The sequence below is a fragment of the Hemicordylus capensis genome, chromosome 6, assembly GCF_027244095.1.
Source record: "Hemicordylus capensis ecotype Gifberg chromosome 6, rHemCap1.1.pri, whole genome shotgun sequence".
NCBI classification, from domain to species: Eukaryota; Metazoa; Chordata; class Lepidosauria; order Squamata; family Cordylidae; genus Hemicordylus; species Hemicordylus capensis.
In genome coordinates, this window is record NC_069662.1 from 85,241,189 (window position 1) to 85,262,587 (window position 21,399).

General features: G+C 43.8%; 1 protein-coding gene across 7 annotated transcripts in view; it reads right to left on the reverse strand.

Moving 5' to 3' along the window:
• The window catches only part of HECW1 (HECT, C2 and WW domain containing E3 ubiquitin protein ligase 1), a 332,618-nt gene that overhangs the window by 185,898 nt on the left and 125,321 nt on the right, over positions 1-21,399 (reverse strand). For all 7 annotated transcript variants that reach the window (XM_053261886.1, XM_053261892.1, XM_053261891.1 and 4 more), the window contains one exon: positions 11,647-11,754. In XM_053261886.1, coding sequence (XP_053117861.1) covers positions 11,647-11,754 — 108 coding nt within the window. The remainder of the gene's footprint in view (positions 1-11,646; positions 11,755-21,399) is intronic.

Consider the following 21,399-nt stretch of genomic DNA (forward strand, 5'->3'; position numbering starts at 1 on the left):
GGAAGTAATCCAAAATACAGTAACCCCATTCCTAACTTGGGAAACTGACCTACACTTATTAAGGGTCAACAAGTATGAAGCCTAATAAATGACTTTTTCATCCAAAAGAATGCAAATGAGCTGATAGGAAAATCAGAATGATCTTTCCGGTTGTTCTTGATGTCTAAATGAATGTTTGCGGGTTTGTAGTTCTGAAACCAGCTGTCATGCCCCGTCCTCAGATAGCGAAGAGGAAGGGGAAGCTGGCAGTCTGCCAGCAGCTGCAGGGGAACCTGAAGGGCAGAGCCCAGCTGTCAACCCACAGCAGATACCTGAGGCAGGTCCAGTCAAAGACTGGACAACCAGGACCATAAGAGGTAGAAGAGACAGGGAATGGAGAGCAGAACACTGAAGTAAACAAAAAAATTACCTTTGCATCTTCACGAGAGAAGACTGATGAGACACAGACAACAGGTGGAAGAACTCAGGAGAAGCAGATGCCTGCTTTACAAACCAGATAAATCCTGAATCTGTGTCAGCAGGCCGAAGGCAGAGAGCAATTAAGCCCAGCTATAAATCAAGTCCAAAGGCTGCAGCTAAACGCTGGAAGCAACAAGTCTCTCTGAACCTGCTTTAGCCGAGCCTCCAACTCAGAGGAAACCCCAGCTTTGTGTTGGCTTCTAGAGACCCAGGCTTTTCCTGCTGCTACCTGACCCGAGTCCTGACAGCTGCCATAGCTACCACGCCTCCCCCGGGATCGCCTTGCATACCTTTTGCTCTGGAACTGTGCTATCTGGTGAGCTGACTGAGTTTGCAGGGGAGACTGTCTGAAACTGATACTTCCTGTAAAGTGGGTTTTTTGCAGACTGGGGAGGACTTCATGGAGCTGCCTTCGACCTCGACAGCGACCTTGGCTTGGACACCGGACGGACAGGCTCCTGACACCAGCATTGGTGAGGCAGGAGAGAATATCTCACACTACATGCAGTATCTCTACATTTGCTACACAAGTCTACACACAGACCTAATCACTGATTCATGCTTTAGTGTCTTCTATATTAGATTGTTGTAATGTGCTCTACACAATGCTGCCTCTGAAAACTATTTTGAAAGAAAATGTCCATCACAGAACATTGCCACACGGAAGTGCTTTACTGTAGGTCTTACAAGGGCACTTTCCTGACTAGCTGCTCAACAGCAGCAAAATGCGTCCATTCAGGCAAGTCGCATTCAAAACGTTAACAACAGGGGGAACAGTCTCGCAGCAACTAACAACCCGAAAAAACAGCAACTTCCTTACACCGGATATACGACATAAAATTCTGAAATGCTATTCTCCTAACTCCTTCACATTTGTGAGTTAAAAGTGGACCTTTAAAATGTTTTTAATCATAGGCTTTTGTTTTTCTGTAATGATTAATAATGCCACTAAAACCAAAGGTGAATCTTTCTGGTCACCTTTCAAAACATCAGATACCTTGCTCTACCTTGCTGTTTTTCATAGTTTGCCACTTGGGTCAAAATTGCACCTGTCTGTGCTACACCTGGATGCTTGCTGAAGCTGATGGCCTTCATTTTGAAGCTGGTGTGGGCAAGACTGACTTCAGTGGGAATTGCCCAAGATGAGCAGCTTCAAAACCAGCCCTTATGAGAGTAGTCAAGGGCATCCCAAAGCTCCTTGTTCAGTGAGCCAGAAAGAGGCTGTCTCTTCAAAAGTAAATTGCAACAAAGAAACTGACAGCACAGGACAAGGCAGAGCTAAATATCTATTAGTCTCTCCAGGGGCAGGATATGTGCACATAGAAGCCTGAGTTTGTGTACTTATTGCAGAAACATCATAAGCAGTAGTAGTTTTTTTAAAAAAAGTCACCTGATTTAGCTATATTGTAGATGCAGACTGTAACTGAACAAGGCAGTAACAAACACAATATATTCATTTCTGTGGGTCTGTTTGCCAAGTAAGATGCTACTTTTAATTACGACAGGAAAGAGTTCATTTTTTTCAAACATTCATTTTTTTCAGGTTTTAAACATGTAGATTTAACAAAAATTATAATGGCAGGTGATCATTTGTAACAGCAATTCAATGCTGTTGAACACTGTTAATTAGTAACAACCCATACACATTTCTTGGTTTAGGCAATGCATATATCACCGTTTTTGTGCAACAATGGATTTACTTATGCTGTTTAGTTAAGAGGCTAGAAGCCCAGTGTCATGATTTGCTGATCCATCAATGCTTTTTCCAGACAGAACATCACCAGTCATAGTGTTATACTGGTGATGCTGGGATACTGCTCTGTGTTAGAGGCAGATATGCTGCTTTGGACTGGTGCAAAAATATCACTGGGGGCTTCTGGCATGGTCCAACTTAGTCCCTTCTGTCCTCTCTTTGCAAAACTATACATTTCAAACCGGTACTTTTCAAATTGCGGGAATTCTTCCCATGGTGATTTGTCTGCTAAGGAACCTTTGATGTCTGCCATGGAACCCCTGAATGCTGCAGAAGATTCTGGGAAGTGTTTTGGTTGACACATTCAGTTTACATGGGGTGCTGTTCAGGGTTTGGGGGCCTCACCATCAGCCCTTGTGAACCAGCCTAGAACACACTCTGTGCTCTGCCTGCAGCGAAGATAGATAATAATGGCAGTCTTTCTGGGAAACATCTACTATTAGTGAACTTCTCACTGGGCCAGTTTAATATGTGACCATAACCATCTTCTCACTGGGCCAGTTTAGATATGTGACCATAACCATAAGTGATTATGGTTATGAATTGTGCTCCCCCTCCCCACATTGTGCTCCCCCTCCCCACATATTCCTTCCCATAAACAAGCAGGATGCAGTTCAGATTAATCATCCTGCATATGCAGTCTAAATACTACATTAATGTAATGGCCCACTGAGGAACACATGACAAGCTTCCAAAGAATATCATGGTTATCCTAACTGCAAAGGATATTATTATTATTATTCTGTTAAGGGGGGTCTTCAAACTTTACCATGGAAAGCTTCCCAGAGTAAGCAAATAAACTGTGCAGGACACCCCAGCTAACTTCCAATCAAGCAGTTATTTACCTTTCTTTAGGGTCACCATCTGCACTCCCCTCAAGGGATGCCATACCCATTGTTTGGCTACTCCACGGAGGTCTGGGGAAGGAAGGGAGGGAGAAATACAGACCCAGCCTGACCTGGTGTGCCTCGTTGCCTGTGGTACAAGTCTTGAAGTGGTGCAGGAGGTGGAGGGTTTGATGGCCATCCTATTGTTATAGTGACAGGAAGGTTGTCTTCCCCACTTGTCAGCAGACCGCCTCTGCTCCAGAAAACTCTGGTTCTACAGAAAGCAATGGAACTAGAGCATAAGACAGGCACTTGGTGCCATGGAGGGAAGTGGCCTCTGCTTGGATCAAGCAGTAGTATCATACAGACACTGAACCTGTGCGAAAACTGCCCACCAAAAGGTGTCATTCCCCCCACCAATGAAGCATTTGTCTTCTCAATGAAGCCAGAGTTCCTGACACAACCACAAGAACAAAAGTGCTAAAGGCATATGAGGCTGGAAAACTTTGTACAAACATTGTACAAACACCCCTGAAGGCAATCAAAATCAGGTCCTGAGTCACTTATGCAGATCTGGCACAATACAGGTAGCCCTCATTATCCAAGGTCCCGGCACCCACGGCTCCACATATCTGTGGTCAGGCAATGTAGACCCGACCTTGTTATCCACTGTTCAAAAAAATAGGCAAAATCCACCTATCCACAGTTCCTAGGTGGCCAGAAATGATCTCCGATATCATTTCCAGTCATCATTTTGCAGCATGGAGCCATTTTGTGGCTCTTAAAAAAAAATCCTGTGATTTTTCATGGAAAATCAGAAGCATTTTGGGTTGGGGGTTGCTGGACAGCTGGAGACCTGGAAAGCATGGTACAATACTTCCTTTCTCTTATTTCTGCCTCTCTCCACTTTTTTAGCCCCAAGGAATCTAACCCCCCATTCCCATTGAATCAAGGCTTTGTCATCTGTGGTTTCATTATCTGAGGTTGTAGGCCAGACCGGCCTCTCAGACCAGGCCTACCTCTCAGATGAGGGCCATCTTAGAACACTTGTTCTGTGCTTTGTCTAAAGCCACTGCCACATTAACACCCTCTCAAACCCAGTCCTTTTGGCCCACCTTTATATCCAGAGCTTTGGAACTCTGCAGCGCACAGAACCTGTCTCCCCCAGATGTGTGTGGTGGTTTTTCCTGAAGGCAGATGGGCTGCGCAAGCTGGCCACTACTGCCCCAGAAACCCACCTGGCAAAGGAAATGAGCAGTACGCACATCTCTTCTGTCCTCTAATTTCCATCACTGGGCTGCTGAGCTCTAAGTTGGAACACTGGACTGAGGGGTTCCGAATTGCTACTGAGCTGAATTTACTAATTTTAAGTATCCCTTGCATAGTACTGCTGTGAGATACTTGCACTAGACTTCCCTGAACACTCTTGGAAACCAGAGTCCTTGGGTCACTCTCCATGGAAGCTTGCCACGGGACTACTCCTGTGCTGACTGACAGCCGAGTGGAACCTAGAGAGACCTTGAGGCTGACGGGATCATTCCATATGTAGGCTTACTGCAGGTTAGCCCACATCTGACTGCCTTGGAACCACAGTGCTTGCCATTGCTAGTTGTGGGCACGCATAGTACCACAGATCTTGATGGTATCCCACCGCACCTGATCTTAGCCAAAAGGCCAAGAACCAACTTTCCTCGCCCTCACTTTGGCAACACCTTTCTGGGGGATCCCAAATTTCCTCCTGATGAGAAGGTCTTCCCTTTTAGCATCACACACAAAACAAAACATACAGACTATGTTTTATTTGTTTCAAAAGGCTTGTTTCTGAGTCTGATGCTCCCTGGGGCTACCCTAACATTGGCATTTGCCTGTGTCCATACTGCAGTCTATTTGTTATGCATACTTGCAAATTTGGTTTTTGAGTTAATTTCCTCAATTGGTTCTAAAAGCATAGATACAAACATGGGTATCCATGTGTAAGCAAGTGCAGTAACACATTCACCAAGGATAAACCTCATGAGAGGCTAGACAGGTCTCAAGAGAGTATGTCCCCCTCTTGTGAGAGTGTGTGGATTGCCATACCTTGTATGAAGGCTGGAAGGATGCCACCAAGGAAGAGGAGAAGCTGGAGGGCTGGGAGTTCAGATTCCCAGTAAGGAATGAGCTGTAGAAAGTGTCTGACTGGGAACAGGAAGGGAAAGGGTGACACAACCTCCCCTCCAATTCTAAGTACACAAAAATCAGGAGAGGCAAAGGTTTGGGACTACTCAGAGCAGCACAACTTTCCATCCAACATCAGAATATTAATACCTGTTCGGAACAGCAGCTGCATAAAAGCTAAAAAACATACACCGCAAGAAACAAACAACAGTGTTCAACATGATGTCACCAAGCTCAAATGCAGCAACAAAGGCTTTGCATTTACTATGTGGGAGCAGATAAATACGTAGAAGTTAACTATTAGCAATAGCACTTACATTTATATACCGCTCTATAGCTGGAAGCTCTCTAAGCGGTTTACAATGATTTAGCATATTGCCCCCCAACATTCTGGGTACTCATTTTACCGACCTCGGAAGGATGGAAGGCTGAGTCAACCTTGAGCCCTTGGTCAGGATCGAACTTGCAACCTTCTGGTTACAGGGCAGCAGTTTTACCACTGCGCCACCAGGAGCTCTTAACTTGTAGAAACAATTAACTTGTAAAAACAAGTTGTGCAGAGTGAGAAAGATAATTTCAATATGTAATTAATTCCCATTTTGAAACTGCTGAGGGAGCTGAGCGTTATGCTCAGAAATACTAGATAATAGGGGTGTGCGTGAATCAAATCCTGCGATTTGATTTAATCGCAGAACCATCAGATTGCTGTCAAGAACAGCTGACTGGGCTAGCTGTCTGGACAAATCACCAATTCAAGCACTATTTTGAGGTTCCCTTTGCTGGAAAAATGAGCCTCAAAATGGCACTCCCCACCCCCAAGGACCTGGTAGACCAGTCTTCCAAAGAGGGCAGCCACGCTAAGTCCAGAATGAAGGGCTGATCTACCTGCCAACCCCAACTGGAAGACCAGCTCTCCATGTAAATCACCCTGGTAATCACCCTCCCTGGAAATTACCCTGGAAATCACCCTCAAATCACCCGAACTGATTTGGGCAATCCCTGGAGGAAAGAACCATTTTGAGGCCTGTTTTCCCAGTAAAATGGGCCTCAAAATGGCACCCAAATCACCTGAATCAGTTTGAGTTGAAACGGGGCTGATTTGCTTCAAACCTGAATCAGGCCCTTTATTTTGAGGGTGATTCAAGGTTGAATCTGCAAATTGCCCCCAATTTAAAATCAAATTGCATACCCCTACTAGATAATTAAAGATGTTATTATCTGGGATACACATGTTTATAAGGGTAAAGAAACTTGGGATACTTCAGAGCAGATCTGAAAGGACTGAGACTCTTGGCTGCAGTTTTCTAGTGTTGATAGTTTCTAGTGCCTCAGCCCCACCAGTTGGCTTGTTGACTGTCTGCAACTAGATTGGTTGCTGGGACCACTTGTGACATCTTCTGAGAGTCCAGGTCTTTGCATTAGAATCCCAACTTGCTTATTCAGTGGGGCTGTTGGTATCTATTCTTGATGGGTGTTCTTTATTTTTCTGGTTTTCCATCCTGGCCTAGTTCTAAGCTACAGTGCTGAACCAACAGCACAAGAATTTTCCATGTGAATGCACTCTAAGCCACGCTCATAATACTGGGCCACTCTCAAGTTATGTTATTCATATTTAATTATGAATCCAACGAATTCAATGAATAACTCAAGTTATTCATATTTAATTATGAATTCTATTACCTGTTCAAGACTGTAAAATAAATTCCAGTTTCTGTTCCAAACACTGGACAATACGGGTACATTTTAACCAGCATTTAGAAGGAAATTGTCTACTATTATATGTTTGTATGAGATGAAGAAATTTAAACGTGTACAGCAGCTTTGGAATTCCTTGGAAGTCTGCTTGACTAACATACTTAGAATTACATCATGCATCCTAGAGTTTTATAGTAGTCTCGCTGAGATCTGATTGGCGACAACATGGAAGAGGGCCTTCTCAGTGGTAGCCGCTGGAATATGAACTCCCTCCCAGTGGAAGTACAGGTGGTTCCATCCCAGCTACCTTTTAGACACAGAATTAAGACTTTTTTTGTTTCAGCAAGCCTTTGAGAACATGTGATTACCTTTTTTTATTCTGTGCTCTTATTATGAGCTGATTTTAATGTTCTCCAATGGTTGCCTGGTTTTTGCTGAATATATTACATTTTTTTGTATTTTTTAAATTACTATTGTTTTTAATGCCTTTTAAAAGGATTGTTTCAGAACTGAATGTTTTGGAGAGAGACAGAGAGAGAAAATTTAAAAAAAAAATTGTGAAAGATTATTCTCATCAGACACATACACATCTTCCCAAACACACACATCACCTAATGGCTGCAAGACCCTGACATCTAGACCCAGCAACACACGTGTGAATTGCTGAACACACATGTGAATTTCTTCCAGAATCAAGGTAGCCTACAGAAGATATTTACTGTAGACACAATATCCAGATAAAGGCAATGATTATGTAGTGTGGTAAGACTGAGTATGGGGGCTAGAACGTACACTGCATATGGGCAGAGGCGTAACTAGGGAAAACGGCGCCCGGGGCAAGCACTGAAATTGCGCCCCCCCCCGCCCCCCCCGCCCCCCCCCCCCAACATACATCTGACTGACACACATTTCAGAAAATACACCACCAGTTACAAATAACTTCTTTGGACTACTGGAGAACAAAACCACAGGGATAGAAATCAACTCTGAACCCTGGTCAAAAGATATTTGGCAGGCTCAATGAATATTAAAGTAAAGCTGCACAAGAGGCAACAGACATTTGCCACTCTACTGCAGACTTCCCCTGTCATACATGCACACTGCTGTGCATGGCTAACAACCTGCAACACCTCTCTCTTACAGGAAGGGTGGGTGCATGATTGCCAAACCTATTCTACCACTGCCTGTCCTTGTCCTCCCCTTGGTTCTCAAAACAAGATCCTGCAGTTTATTGCAGAACTTGAGATCTGCTGCTAACAGACAAAAATTCATTCTAGAAACATTTAATTCATGAGAAGTAACTGAAAATACCCCTCTCATCTTAACAGAGAAATAAAATTAGCTACAGAAATTCCACACTTTTACTACAGTGGCAATACCTACGAAAGCAATACCCTTTTGTCATTTCAGGAGCACATCCACATACAACCAACCTGCCAGACAGCAACTCTTTTTGAACACACACACACACACACACACACACACACACACACACACACACACACACTCCCCTCGCTGCTGATATGACTGAAACACATGGGTTATGTTCCTCTGTCTCTTTAAGAGTTGCACAGAAATTTTTTAAATATTCCTGCAGCATTGTGAAAGGGAAGTCTAGAGCTAATCCTCCAGTGCCCCCCCTTCCCTCCCCCTGATCCCGCACTGACTCGGCTTGGCTGCTTGGGAAAGGTCCCTCTTCACTCACAACAACTCCGCCTCCTTCAGAAGGGAGGAAACTGAAGCTGCTGCCTGCCGGCAGCAAATGCACACAGCACAACCACCCGTGAGGATCTGGAGGGGCAGGAGGGGGCTGGTTAAAGGCAGACAGACTTCCAACACTGGGCAGGGCGAATATTCAGGCCATTATGCTTGCGCTGGCAGGCGAGCCGACCCCGGCGCCGGCCACCGCTTGCAAAGCAGAGGGATTTGGAGAGCAAAGCAAACGACTTTGTTTTTCAGCGGGGGGGGGGAGGAGAAGGAGGACGAGGAACCCCAATACGTCTTTCCTGAGGGCCAGGGCCAGTCCCAGCACTGGGTTAATTACTGCTCCAGTCCAGCTACCCTCGGTTTAGGGGTGTGGGGGGTGAAGAAGCCTGCCTGCTGCCCAGCCAGCGGCGCGGAGAAGACAAGCCAAGCCAAGCGCAATGCCCCCCACCAAGCACGCCCGACCAAGTTAACACCATAATAAAATTTCAAAACATGTAAAAAGAGATCACATCACACACACCTTGTCCTTGTCCACTAACTGCTTTATGTTGCAGTTGCTTTAATATATTGCAACCAATGCCAATGCGTTGTTAACTTTCCTGCTTCCTCCGCTCCTTGTCCTCCTTGTTGTGCTTAAGGGTGGTGCACCCCTTAATATCAGTTTTGCACACACTCCCTTCCTTCCTCCATGATGCAGCCCCCAATTCCCCCTCTCAGTTCCCAAGAATAAACACCTCAATCCCAAACCTGACTCTAAAGGAGATTACTTACTCTCAAGGAAAGCGCGTGTGCTTAAGATTGCAGCCCTACATATTTTGAGGAGGAACTAGATGGGGATACGACGGAGGGAACAGAAAAGCCCCGTGCTGAGTATACATTGAACAGCATCCCCCAAACAAAGCAGTTCTCTCTAACCTCACCTTTCCCCAAGCAGCATGTCATCACGGGCGCCGCCATTTTACCAGCGAGGAAAGCCCAGCACTGCAGTACGCTCCATACGGTCCCCGGCTGCTGCGCGGAGCCAAAGAAGAAAGGTTCCGCCCGCCACGCAGCAGAAGCGACCACCCGCATCCCTCTGCCCTGTTTTGCCGCGCCGGCTGGCCTCGTGCCCTGCCCCTCCGCTTACCTTAGGGGGACTCACCCTGCTCGGCTCCTCAGGGCGCGCCCGGCTCCTCATGCCCTCACGCCGCCACCGCTCGCAGACTGAGGAGGCAGCGGCGGGCCGAAGGGGCAGCAGCAAGCAGGCAGGCACTTTTAGGCGGCGGCACCCAGAGCAATAGGGGGGGGCGCCAGGACCCAGGGAGGGGGAGGGGAGGACTGCTGCTGCCTGCTGCACACACACACACACAAATCGAACAAAAAAATTTTTTTAAAGGGGGCACTTTTTGGCGCCTCCCACGTGGTCACACAGAGTGGTGCCGGGGGCACGTGCCCCCCTGCCCCCCCCTATCGTTACGCCTCTGCATATGGGAAGATGCAAAGGGCACAAAGCCCATTGCAAAAATGTAGACCTTATGAGAAGTGCCTCAAGGCAGACTCTCCAAAGTAGTCCTGATTTAAGAATCTCTGGGACATCAGAGATGAGCAGCATTGCTGTATGCCTGGTAGAAAAGCAGCCTGCAAGAAAAGGAGCATGGGTCTTTAGGCAATGGACTTGCTTGTTCTGAAAACCAGTGCAAAGATACTTCTAGTCCCTATAGCAACTATCCTATTGCCTTGACAAAATCCTGGTAAAAGAGTCAGCTACTGAACTTTTAAGGCGACCAAAGATGTCAGAGATCTCTTTGAGTGCTACAAACATTGAGACAGTTTCTGTGATGGATGTAAAATAATCTAAAATTATACAACTTCTGCTTTTTCATGGTAGACGTGAGAGTTACTTTACACGAAGATCATGATTTCTCTCTCACGACTGAGGCATTATATCTCCAAATTTAACATTTTTTAGCTGAGCCACACAACATGGTCAAAGATACAGTGTTGTAGCTTAGCCTGGTTCTCACGTAAACATGTTTAGGGTTTTTTTAAAGCCATTAAATGGTGATTTCATGAATGAATATTTACTGTGAATGCACACTTATGTGGAAAGAGCTGTCTGAAGAAACTCTGGTTTTCAAAGTTTTCCCGACATATTACATACACGACATATACTTGATATCTCTCTCCACAGGGAGGCAGGAGAGAGAGAGTGAGTGAGTGAGTGAGTGTGTGTGTGTGTGTGTGTGTGTGTGTGTGTGTGTGTGTGAGAGAGAGAGAGAGAGAGAGAGAGAGAGAATGAGAATTCAAACAAAATCCCACCAAGCAGAGTTATAACATAAATAAATCAACCCACTATTAATACAAAAGGTGGCATTGGAAGCAGACCTTAGATTTCCCCCCACTTCCCTTGAACTATTATTACTAGCAGTAGTCGCAACAGCAGCAGCAGTGGTGGTGGTAGTAGTATGTAATACCAGCAGTCTGTACAGCATAAGAAGCAAAAAGCTGCAAGTACCTGTCCCCAAGAAACATATTACCTAAATTTCAACTGTGGTAGAAGAAAGGGAGGGAAGGGAAAAAGGACAGGGAGAGATATTTATCTCATCACAGACACTTCAGCCACCACCACCACAAAGCATGCAAGCTTAAAAAGAATGAATTGTGGACTTGTTCAGCCATAAACTGATCCCAACTACAGAAGACTAAGACAAGAATAAAAGCCCCAGTCGATTTAATTATCCTGATGTCAAATAAGCATAAATGAAAGTGAGAATCAGGACACCTTCAAACACAGAAGCATTTAGCACCCACTGTGAAATCCTCTCATTGCATGATTTTATGAGGAGTTCATGCTTAATTACTTCCACATAAAAGGAGTTATGGGTACACTTCCACCCACTGCATTCATGCATTAGTAGCTGCTGTCTCTTATAAAGCACAATTTCAGCTCAAGCGTACAGTCAATTTTTTTGTTGCATACATGAAATTCCCAAAAGAACATGGAGACTGCAAGCTTAGCTCTTCCTGTTTTCATTGAACTATGGTGTAATAGCACTTTAAAATACTTACGTTCTACAAAGTAAGAGCTAGCATCAATCTTCCAGATAATCTGACCTCGGTGTGAGCCATTCACCCCGCGATTTTTGTAATCCAGGAAATTTTCAGACAAGACCTCATCTGGAAAGTTAACAAAAGAGAGTCAATTTTTTAAGAGCAAAGAGAAGGGCTGAAAACATGGCCTATCATCATTTGCACAATTTCTCTCTGGATGACAATGTGACATTGCCTATGAAAGAATGTTAGAGGGTTGTTGTTGTTTTTTTGGTTTTTTAAAATTGTATTTCTCTATTATTTAAGGGCCGGTCTTTAACACTGACAGTGATAATTTTAAAAAACACTAAAGATTTTTAAAAGTATCCCTTCCACCTCAGAATGCAGTAGTGGCTGCCTTGTTGTTCTTTAAAGATAAGGGATATGAAAGCCTTCAAATTTCACAGAACTCTTTATCAGACAGCATAAAACTTGAAAGAGTTGTATATTCTAACTCAACCAAAGCTAACCAAAGAAAAGGTACTTTTTAACTTACATTATGTCTCCCACCCAACTCAGAGTAATCTTTACTAAATAACAATGAAATTGAATCAATGTACCTGTGGATCCACTGTTTTCAGTGGAGTCATACTGGGCTCAAACTGATATTTACAGCACAGGCCATTTTGCCTAGGGCTGATGATGGCTGTTCCTATGACCATTCCTTATTTTAAAATTAGAATTCTGAAAAGAACCCAATAGTGTATATAAAAAATGCTTCTCTCCCCAAGAGACTCCACTCTGTTCTTAACCAACAGTAACAATAGAAGTATAACTGACCCATAACAAGGAAAAAAGGCTTGTCAGAATGAAGGCTTCCTCACAGAACATGCCTTGACACAATCTCCATCTTTTATAAATCAGGATGACTACTATCCACTGATTTTAACTATACTGTAGAAAGATGTGAAGCGAAATATTTACATTTATTCTGTGAAGGTTACGCTTCAGATCAGCCTTTTGTTCAAACTAGAAAGGAAATTGAATTTTCACCAAAGAAAACCTCAGAAGAAAAATGCTGGTTGTATTTTTGGATTTACACAAAGGTACTCTCAAAGAAACAAGAAACAAACCCTTTTCCATTAATAGCACTATTTGTATGAAAGATTATTTCCCAAGGATCTCAAGCGTAGTTCTCAGTATCAGCAATGAGGTGATAACCCCGTGTCTGGACTGTATTACCATGACAGAATATTCCTCCCCCTGCCAAAAGAAAGAAAAAATCCTGCACATAGCAAGCTAGTTAACAGGGTAAAGGATTCTAGCCTCATCTTCAATTAACTCTTACATGATAGTTTTTTAGGAATAGGAATGTTTTCACAGAGAAGTATTACAGTTTGCAATTCAAAGTGTACAGTCAGGGAACAGGTTTACTTCCACATCACTGTTTCTTGTCCCTGAGGCCTAGTATCAAAAACAACAAACATGAATAGCAACTTGGAACAATGTGTGTTCTCTTGTAATTTATTTATTTAAAAGTTTATATCCCATTTTTCTTGAAAACCCAAAGCCACTTAAAAGTAAATAAAAACAAATGCTAAAAAGCATAAAAACAAATAGCAACAAAAAACATTTAAAGTTGCCATCTTAAAATATCCAGTCTCAGAATCAAGAAAAATTAACCACCTAAAAAGCTTTCTGGAAAAGCCACATCTTTGCTTGGCCTATGAAGGAGTACAGAATAGTGAAACAACAGGTCTCCAGAAAGAGGAAATCCCTCAGTGTTGGTGCCACCAAAAAAAGGTCCTGCCTGCCACACCTCAGAAGGCAAAGGCATCCAGAGTAGAGACCCAGATGCTGAACAGAGCACGAGAAGGCACATCTGGATGAAAGCAATTCTTCAGGTACCCAGGTTCCAAACTGTTCAGGGTTTTGAAAAGTATGCACCAGCACCTTAAACTGTGCCCAGAAACAAATGGGTAGTCAATACAGGTCAAATAATGTTAGAGTAATATGTTCTAGGGATGGGCACGGACCGTTCCAGAGGCCATTCTAAAGGCCTCCGGACTGGTCCAGACTGGTCCAGACCTGGCCGGTTCGGTTCGGGTGGGGGTGGGGGTTCCTTTAAGGGCGGGGGAGGGTTTACTTACCCTTCCCGCCTCTTTCCCCCTTCCAGCGCGCGTATTCTATGTAGTAATTGGGGTGGCAGGATACCTCCCTGCCGCCCCTTCTCCCGCTTGGGTGCAAAAGGCTGCACGGACATGCGCGTTCGCAAAAGGCTCCGTGCAGCCTTTTGCACTCAAGTGGGAGAAGGGGCGGCAGGTAGGTATCCTGCCGCCCCAACTACTACATAGAATACGCGCGCTGGAGGGGGAAAAGCGGCGGGAGGGGTAAGTAAACCCTCCCCTGACCTTAAAGGAACCCCCCCCACACACACACACAGTGCCGGACCGCAGCTCTGCGGTTCCGTGCACACCCCTAATATGTTCCCAACAAGCAGCCCTGATTAATATCTAGACAGCAGCATTTTGGACCAACTGAAGATTCCAGGTGCTCTTCAAGGGCGACTCCACATAGACTGCATTACAGCAGCCAAAAGTAAAGTGGGCAGAGGATGGATAGCTGTGGCCAGATCAGGCTTTTCAAAGAATGACTGTAGCTGGCGTGCCAGCCAAAATTGGTAAAAGACACTGCTAGTCACTGCCACCAACTGGGCCTCCAAAAGAAGCCCCAGATCACGGAGAACTCTCAAGCTGTCTATCTGATCTCTCAAGGAGAGTGCAATTCCATTCAGAAATCCTGCTACCAGATTAGCCCTCAGATTAGCTGAGCCCCTAACCAACAGCACCTCCATCTTGTCTGCACTAAGCTTCAGCTTGTTCTCTTCCACCCAGTCTCTCAAAGATGACAAGCAACAGGTCACTCGCTCCTTATGATCTGACAAAAATGAGAGATACAGCTGGGAATTATGAGCATGTTGATCTCTCCTCAGCCCAAATCTTTGGATTACTTCACCAGTGATTTAATGCAGACATTGAAAAGCGTGGGGGACATGATAATGTAGGATCCTTTCACATATTTGTATTCATAGCACTACACCGCACATATTTTTTTCTCCAATATATTTCAGTGTTGAACTCTGTAGTACATCATAACTCCACCAACTGATGTAGCGTACATTGTTAACCTAATATTCTCCTGCAACAGTCTTTGCTTCACAAATTGTTCCATTGATTTCAGGAAGGTTTTATGGAGGAGCAAGATCCCCCCAAGGAGAAGCTGAAAAATCCCCAGAACAAAAATTTCAACTATCACTTTTGCTATATAGCAGATGTGTGCTCCACTGAACTTAAACCTGATTTTTTTTTTTTTTGGCAGAGTTCATTAGTGGAAGAGATACTGAATCTCATCCATGGAGGATAATTTTTAAAAGAGTACATTTCGTATCTCTAAAGAAAACAGAAAACACCTTCTGGAGGCGAGGGGAGTTTTTGGACTTGCATACAGATATAAAATATTAAGATAATATTGGTTTGGAAGCATCAATGTAGCTATAGAGATCTTAAAATATCATATAAGAAAAGGATAGATTATAAGATCATTCACATGACCTATGCTTACCTGGCTGGGGGAAAGGCAGGAGCTGTCCTGACTTCCCACACATGATTCAAACCACTCTAGGGCTTGTCAGTCCTGTGTGCCCACATGACCGGTGTGCTATGGCTCCAAGAGCAGTGAGGGAGCAGGAGGAAAGCAGGCTGTAGCCTCCTGTGTCCCACAATGCACTGTGCGATGAGCGAAGTGCATTGAGGGATTCCCCCGCAAGTCGGGTGCTCTAGACACCCGGCTCTGTGTCTGCTTGGGCTGCCTGAGGCCCAAGCAGACACACAACTGGTACCTAGGTAGAAAGGCGCGCTTGCACCCTTCTACATAGGTAACAACCTGGAGGGAAAGCTCAGGTTACCCAGACCTCCACACGAGCAGCCCTACTTAGGTAGGGCTACTTAGGTAGGGCTGCTCATTTGAACAGCCTCTATATCTATCTAATATTTTACCAAATATATACCTTTATAGACATATGGTGGTGAACAACTTACATGGCTGTATGTTCAACCTACCACAGGCAAGCACAGTAAATTTGTTTCGGGGGAAATAAATTAGAGGCTTCTGGTTAGGGATGCGCGAATCAATTCGGATTTGAATCAATTCGACCTGCATCTGCTTGATTCGGGTGATTTGAGCTCAAAATGAATCTGTCCAGACACTCCTGGTCAAATTCAAGCTTGGATCGAATCGCACCAGATTAATTTCAAATCGATTCAAGATTCAGGTTCCTCCTATTAATTCCTCCAAATTCCCAGCTTTCATTTTTAAAAAAAGCTAAGTTCTAGCCCTTGTAGAAGTGGAGTTATGGAGCCAAATGTGTGCTCATTATTTTTCAAGAGTTTGGATTCTTTGGTGTATAATAATTTTTCCTCAGTGAATCCCTGTGAGGATTCATTACACACCTTCATTTTTTCCGTTCATTTTGACTGTCTTTGGACAGTACAAACTGTCAACTGCCGTGTGTCAACTACACCCCTCCACCCGCAAGGCAGTGGGGTACTACTCAGTTTATGTTCTAGGAATTTTTTCAGATGTTTATAATCTTTGGTGTCTAAAAACCTTTCCTCATAATGAATCCCTGTGAGGATTCATTACACACCAAAGTGTCTAAATACCTCAAAAATTCCTAAAATATAAACTGAGTACCACAGTGGCTTGCGGGTTGGGGGGGTAGTTGGCACATGGGATGCTACTAATTCCCCACCCCCAACCGTAAAGCAGTGAGGTCAAATGAACAGAAGAAATGAAAGTGTGTAACGAAGACACCAAAAAATCTAAACACTTCAAAAATCCATAAAAAATAAACTGAGTACCCCAGTGTGTGTGTGCGGGGGGGGTGTAGTTGGCTCATAGCACTTGGCAGCTGGCACTGTCCAATGACAATCAAAATGAACAGAAGAAAAGAAGGTGTATAATGAATCTTCATTGGGATTCATTATTATGAAAAACACCAAATAATCCAAACACTTCAATATTCCTAAAAAATAAACTGAGTACCCCACTGCCTTGCAGGTGGGGGGTGGGTGGGTGTAGTTGGCACATGGCACTTGTCACTGTCCAATGACAGTCAAAATGAATAGAAGAAATGAAGGTGTGTATCCAAACACCTGAAAAATAGCGACTGCACATTTTGCTCCATAACTCCACTTCTACAAGGGCTAGAGCTTAGATTTCCCCCCCCCTAATTAAAGCTGGGGATCCATGTTTGGGTTACTGATAGGGCAACTTCGAATCCCCATTATTTCCTATGGTGGAAATATACAAACTCAGTAAAAATTAAACAAAATAATTAAAAATCAGCCAAGTGCCCCACTGCCTTCAAATCTGGGTGGTAGGTGGCACCCATGGGGACCTACCCACCACCCAAATTTGGACCTTTAGAAGTGGGTCAAATCAATCTGAATCTGAATCAAATTGAATCCAACTCGAATCAAATCTGATCAGATTTGCATTTGCAGATTCAACCTCGAATCGAATCTGGTTGATTCAATTCAACCTCAAATCGAATAGGAAAAAAATCAATTTGTGCACATCCCTACTTCTGATCTAAGGCTATATTGGCAGTGGGGTCAGTTGGCCTCAGACAATCTACCACCTGAGTTAACTGCCTCATCTGGCCTCATTAGGGGCTGGCCCTGTTTAAATCTTCTCCTCTTCAGTGTAAACAGAAACAGGGGCTTTTGAAAGAGATTTCTCATTATGATATACTTAAGATGAGTAAAGGTGTTTGAGTCCTTGATATTGGTGACTATGTTTTAGTCTCAATCTGGCCCAGTAACAGAACGATAACTGAGCAGCACTGCCAAGGGTGGTATGCCTGCTGCCTCTCCCTTTCAGACTCCCATTCTCCTGCTGCCTCCTCTCCGCTTCCTGCAGCAGCTGCAGCAGCAGCAGCTCCTAAATCTCCAGAAGCTGTGGTGGCTTACTAAAGTTTGCCTGGTGGTTGTGTGATATAAAGACATAATGGCCCGGCACTTGTAGGTGGAACGTGACATCTTTTTACCGTGCAGCTGCCAGGCAAGCTTTAGTGAGCTGCCACAGCTCCTGGAGGCATAAGAGTCACTGTGGAGATGGAGGAGGCGGAGGTCCACACAGGAGAGAGGCAGCAAGTGAGCCACCATAGAGATGACTAGTGAGGAGGCAGCTAAGGGACCTGGAGAAAGGCAGCAGGTGAGCTGGGGCTGTTGCTGCAGCGGCAGGGGCTGGAAATGCCAGATTTTGAATGCGGCCCGCCAAAGTCATTACACCCCTGATCTGGCCAAACTGAGCTCCCAGGCTGCCAGTTGCTTATCCCTGCCATGGACCATTCTGAAGGATAAATAAAGGGAGCTTGCAACACACAACATTATTAATCTCCTCAAGGTAAACAAGAAGATTGAAACTCGGCTCATCCTAAAACAGTTAATTAGTTACCATTAATACCGTTCAACAATTCACTAACAGTTTTTGACATTTTTCCAGTGACATCTCAAAATTCATTCCCTTCTCTCTTTCTTTTAACATAAGAACGTAGCTTTACACTAGGGCTCTTTCCAGATTAGACCCTGCAACAGGGTCATGATGTATCTCTGAAGTGTGCTTCTGCACTTCCTGCGTTGTGACACCACAGTCCCTACGCTACAGCAGGATGCCGTTCATATTTCCAATGCCTTGTTTCGAATTTAATCGCTGTGATATAGTGCTATAAACCCTGCTAACCTGGCAAAGAGGCACCTTTTAACATGGTGATTCTCTTTATTTAGCAGGGGGAGAGTAACTGGCCCTATCCATCCCCAGCACAGTACCTCCAGTGACGGTTGCTGGTGTCTATCCTATGTTTAATAAATAAAGAGAATCACCATGTTTTTAGATTGTGAGCCCTTTGGGGACAGGGAGCCATCTTATTTATTTATTATTTCTCTGTGTAAACCACCCTGAGCCATTTTTGGAAGGGCGATATAGAAATCTAATTAATAAATAAATAAAGTAAGTAAGTAAGTAAGTTGCACATCCGGCATTAAAAAGTTGCTGTTTTTTCGGGTTGTTAGTTTTCACGGGATTGCTCCCCCTGCTGGGTGCTTTGCTATTTATGTTTTGAATGCAATTTGCCTGAACAGAAGCATTTTGCCACTGTTGAGCAGCTAATCTGGAAGGCACCCTGGATTCTCTTTGTCACCAATCTGCAAGCTGTGCCAAGAAGGCCTATTTCAAAGGCAGATATTGGAAGCATCCTCTGGATGGACAGCTAAAGAAGTCTGAGATCAGTTTGGCAAGATTTGACATGACTGCAGAATAAGATGGAAGGCAGAGTTCAGACTACTTATGCGATAGCTAAGAACCTTAAACTTTCTGAGAAAAGAAATACAAATGTCCCAGAACATTGGATAAGCCAATAAGCCAGAATAAAACTTACGCGAGGGAAGGAGGGAAAAAGCTTTCTCCACTCAACTTCACAATTTGAGCTTCTAGCATGGTAGGACATATTTAGGAGCTGATTCACCCATGCATGAACAATACTTCATAAAGTATCATGGAACAACACACAGCTGAATGAATGATCCAACTCTACTGAAAAGCATTGCTGCTGACATGATATGACATTTTATGATGATCTTTGAAGTCCAATCATGTATTCTACTTTTCAGCTAAGCTCTCTCTGAAAAAATAAAATATACAAAAGGTATGCCCAGTGCTAGCCTCAGACATTTTTGCGCCTGAGGTGAATAGATATGCTCTGTTTTGAACTTGTTCTTTTAAAAGAGGCACACAAGTAGGAGGAGACTAGAGGCATGATAACCGTACACACCCATGCACCCATCTTTGCTTGGGCCTTGCTTCTCTCATCAACCTTTCTGGGATCAAAAACTGATATGCAGGAAAAGGTTTTCACATGTGGATTGGTTGTGTTACATATGCCAAGCCTACATTTATCCACCACTTGGAGATGTAAGAGACCATACTCAGCATCCCAGTAATGCATGCAGAGTTCCACATGAAAGCCTATTTGCAAGCTTGTGCCATCATGTATGAAGCCCTATGTGTCCAGCCATGTGCTATACCCACAGTTGTCCTGAATGAGACACAAGAGTCCTATTCCATTCTCAGATTCTCTTCCAATAATCACAAACCCTTGCTGTGAATATATATGGATTCCATTCACAGAGAGCGAAAACTAGCAGAAGAAATCAAAGTGATGCTGTGCCTTGATAGTTTTCAAATTGTGTTTTGGAAATTCTGGGGCTTCTCATAAGTTTACTAGGAGTTCCTCAATAAAAGGATCAGTAGTGGTGGATATATGTCCATAGCAGGAGGACTGCCCACCTCTACTAATCTTCCCTTGTAATGCACAGCCACAACGGAGTATTAGCTGTGTTCTGAAGCACACCCTCAGTTCATGTGGAATGAGGCAAGCCCAACAGACCCAGCGGTGCCTTGTGTGAACTGTGTGCTCTTCCTGGATCCTCTAAAATACACAGTGGTTCTATATAGAGATGTGCAAATTGATTCAAGCTTAAATCAATTCAAGCGCAAAATGGGCTGTTTCGAGCTTGAAACAAAACACCCTTAAAAATAAACGGCATGTTTTGAGCTCAAAATGAAACAGTCCGATTTTGACTCAAAATGTTTCAAGCGTCCTTTTGAGGCCTGTTTCTCTGGGGAGAGCTGCATTGGGGTCAGTGGGTCTTCCAAGGTGGCAGTCCTGAGTGTAGGGCTGATCTCAATCAGTAGACCAGCTCTCTCTGGAAAAACAGCCCTGTTTTTCCAGGGATTTCTGGTCTATTGATAGGGGTTGGCAGGTAGACTGGTCCAGACTTAGTGCATCTGCCCACCTCAGAGGACTAGTCTACCTGCTGACCCCAATGACCAGCTCTCCCCAGAAAAACAGGACTAAAAATGGTGCTTAAAACACTCAAAATGTTTCAAATGTTTTGAGTTTGATTTGTCAAAACAGCCAGCTTTGACCACTGTTTCAACAAATCAATTCGAGAATTTTGCAATTTGTTTTGAGCGCAAAATGAATCGCGAAATCCATTTTGCACACATCTCTAGTTTTGTGGCAGACAAACTGGTGTGGGGAATTTCCCTAAACACCACTGCTGTGCATCAGCACTACAGGGAGGCATGTACTATGCCTTTCCACAACAAATTAAGTTCATCCAAAACTTATCTTTCATTCATTTGCTTTCACTGTAAACTTTAGTGGTCTTCGGATCAGGATTTTATGCAAGAAATACATTCAAAAATATATCAAGAAAAACCTCACTAATTAGATTATTTTTGGAATTACATATAACTTCAGAGAGATTTGCCTTTTAGGGGAAAAATAAAGTTAAAGGCAAAAGGGAAGGGAAAGAAGCATTTGGTTTTTAATGCAAAGTTTCAGCAGCTAATTAGGTCAAGAATATTTTTGATATAAACTTGAAAGAAATGGCTGAATAATAAAAAAGAAGAACAAATACAGCCTAGAAATTGGACCCTAGAGGTTTTGTGCATAATGAACTTTTATCAGATATATTTTTAAAATGTTTTGGTTTCCCCAAAAGGATATTGAAAGAAGAAAGTCTACTGTATATCAATAAGCACAGTGCAGTATTGCCCTCACAGGAAATAATGGACTAACACACATGAAAGAGTAGCTTATGTCATGGACTCTATGTTCTTCTATTCAAGAAGAGCCCTTGTGACCTAAGTTCCTTGACTATATCC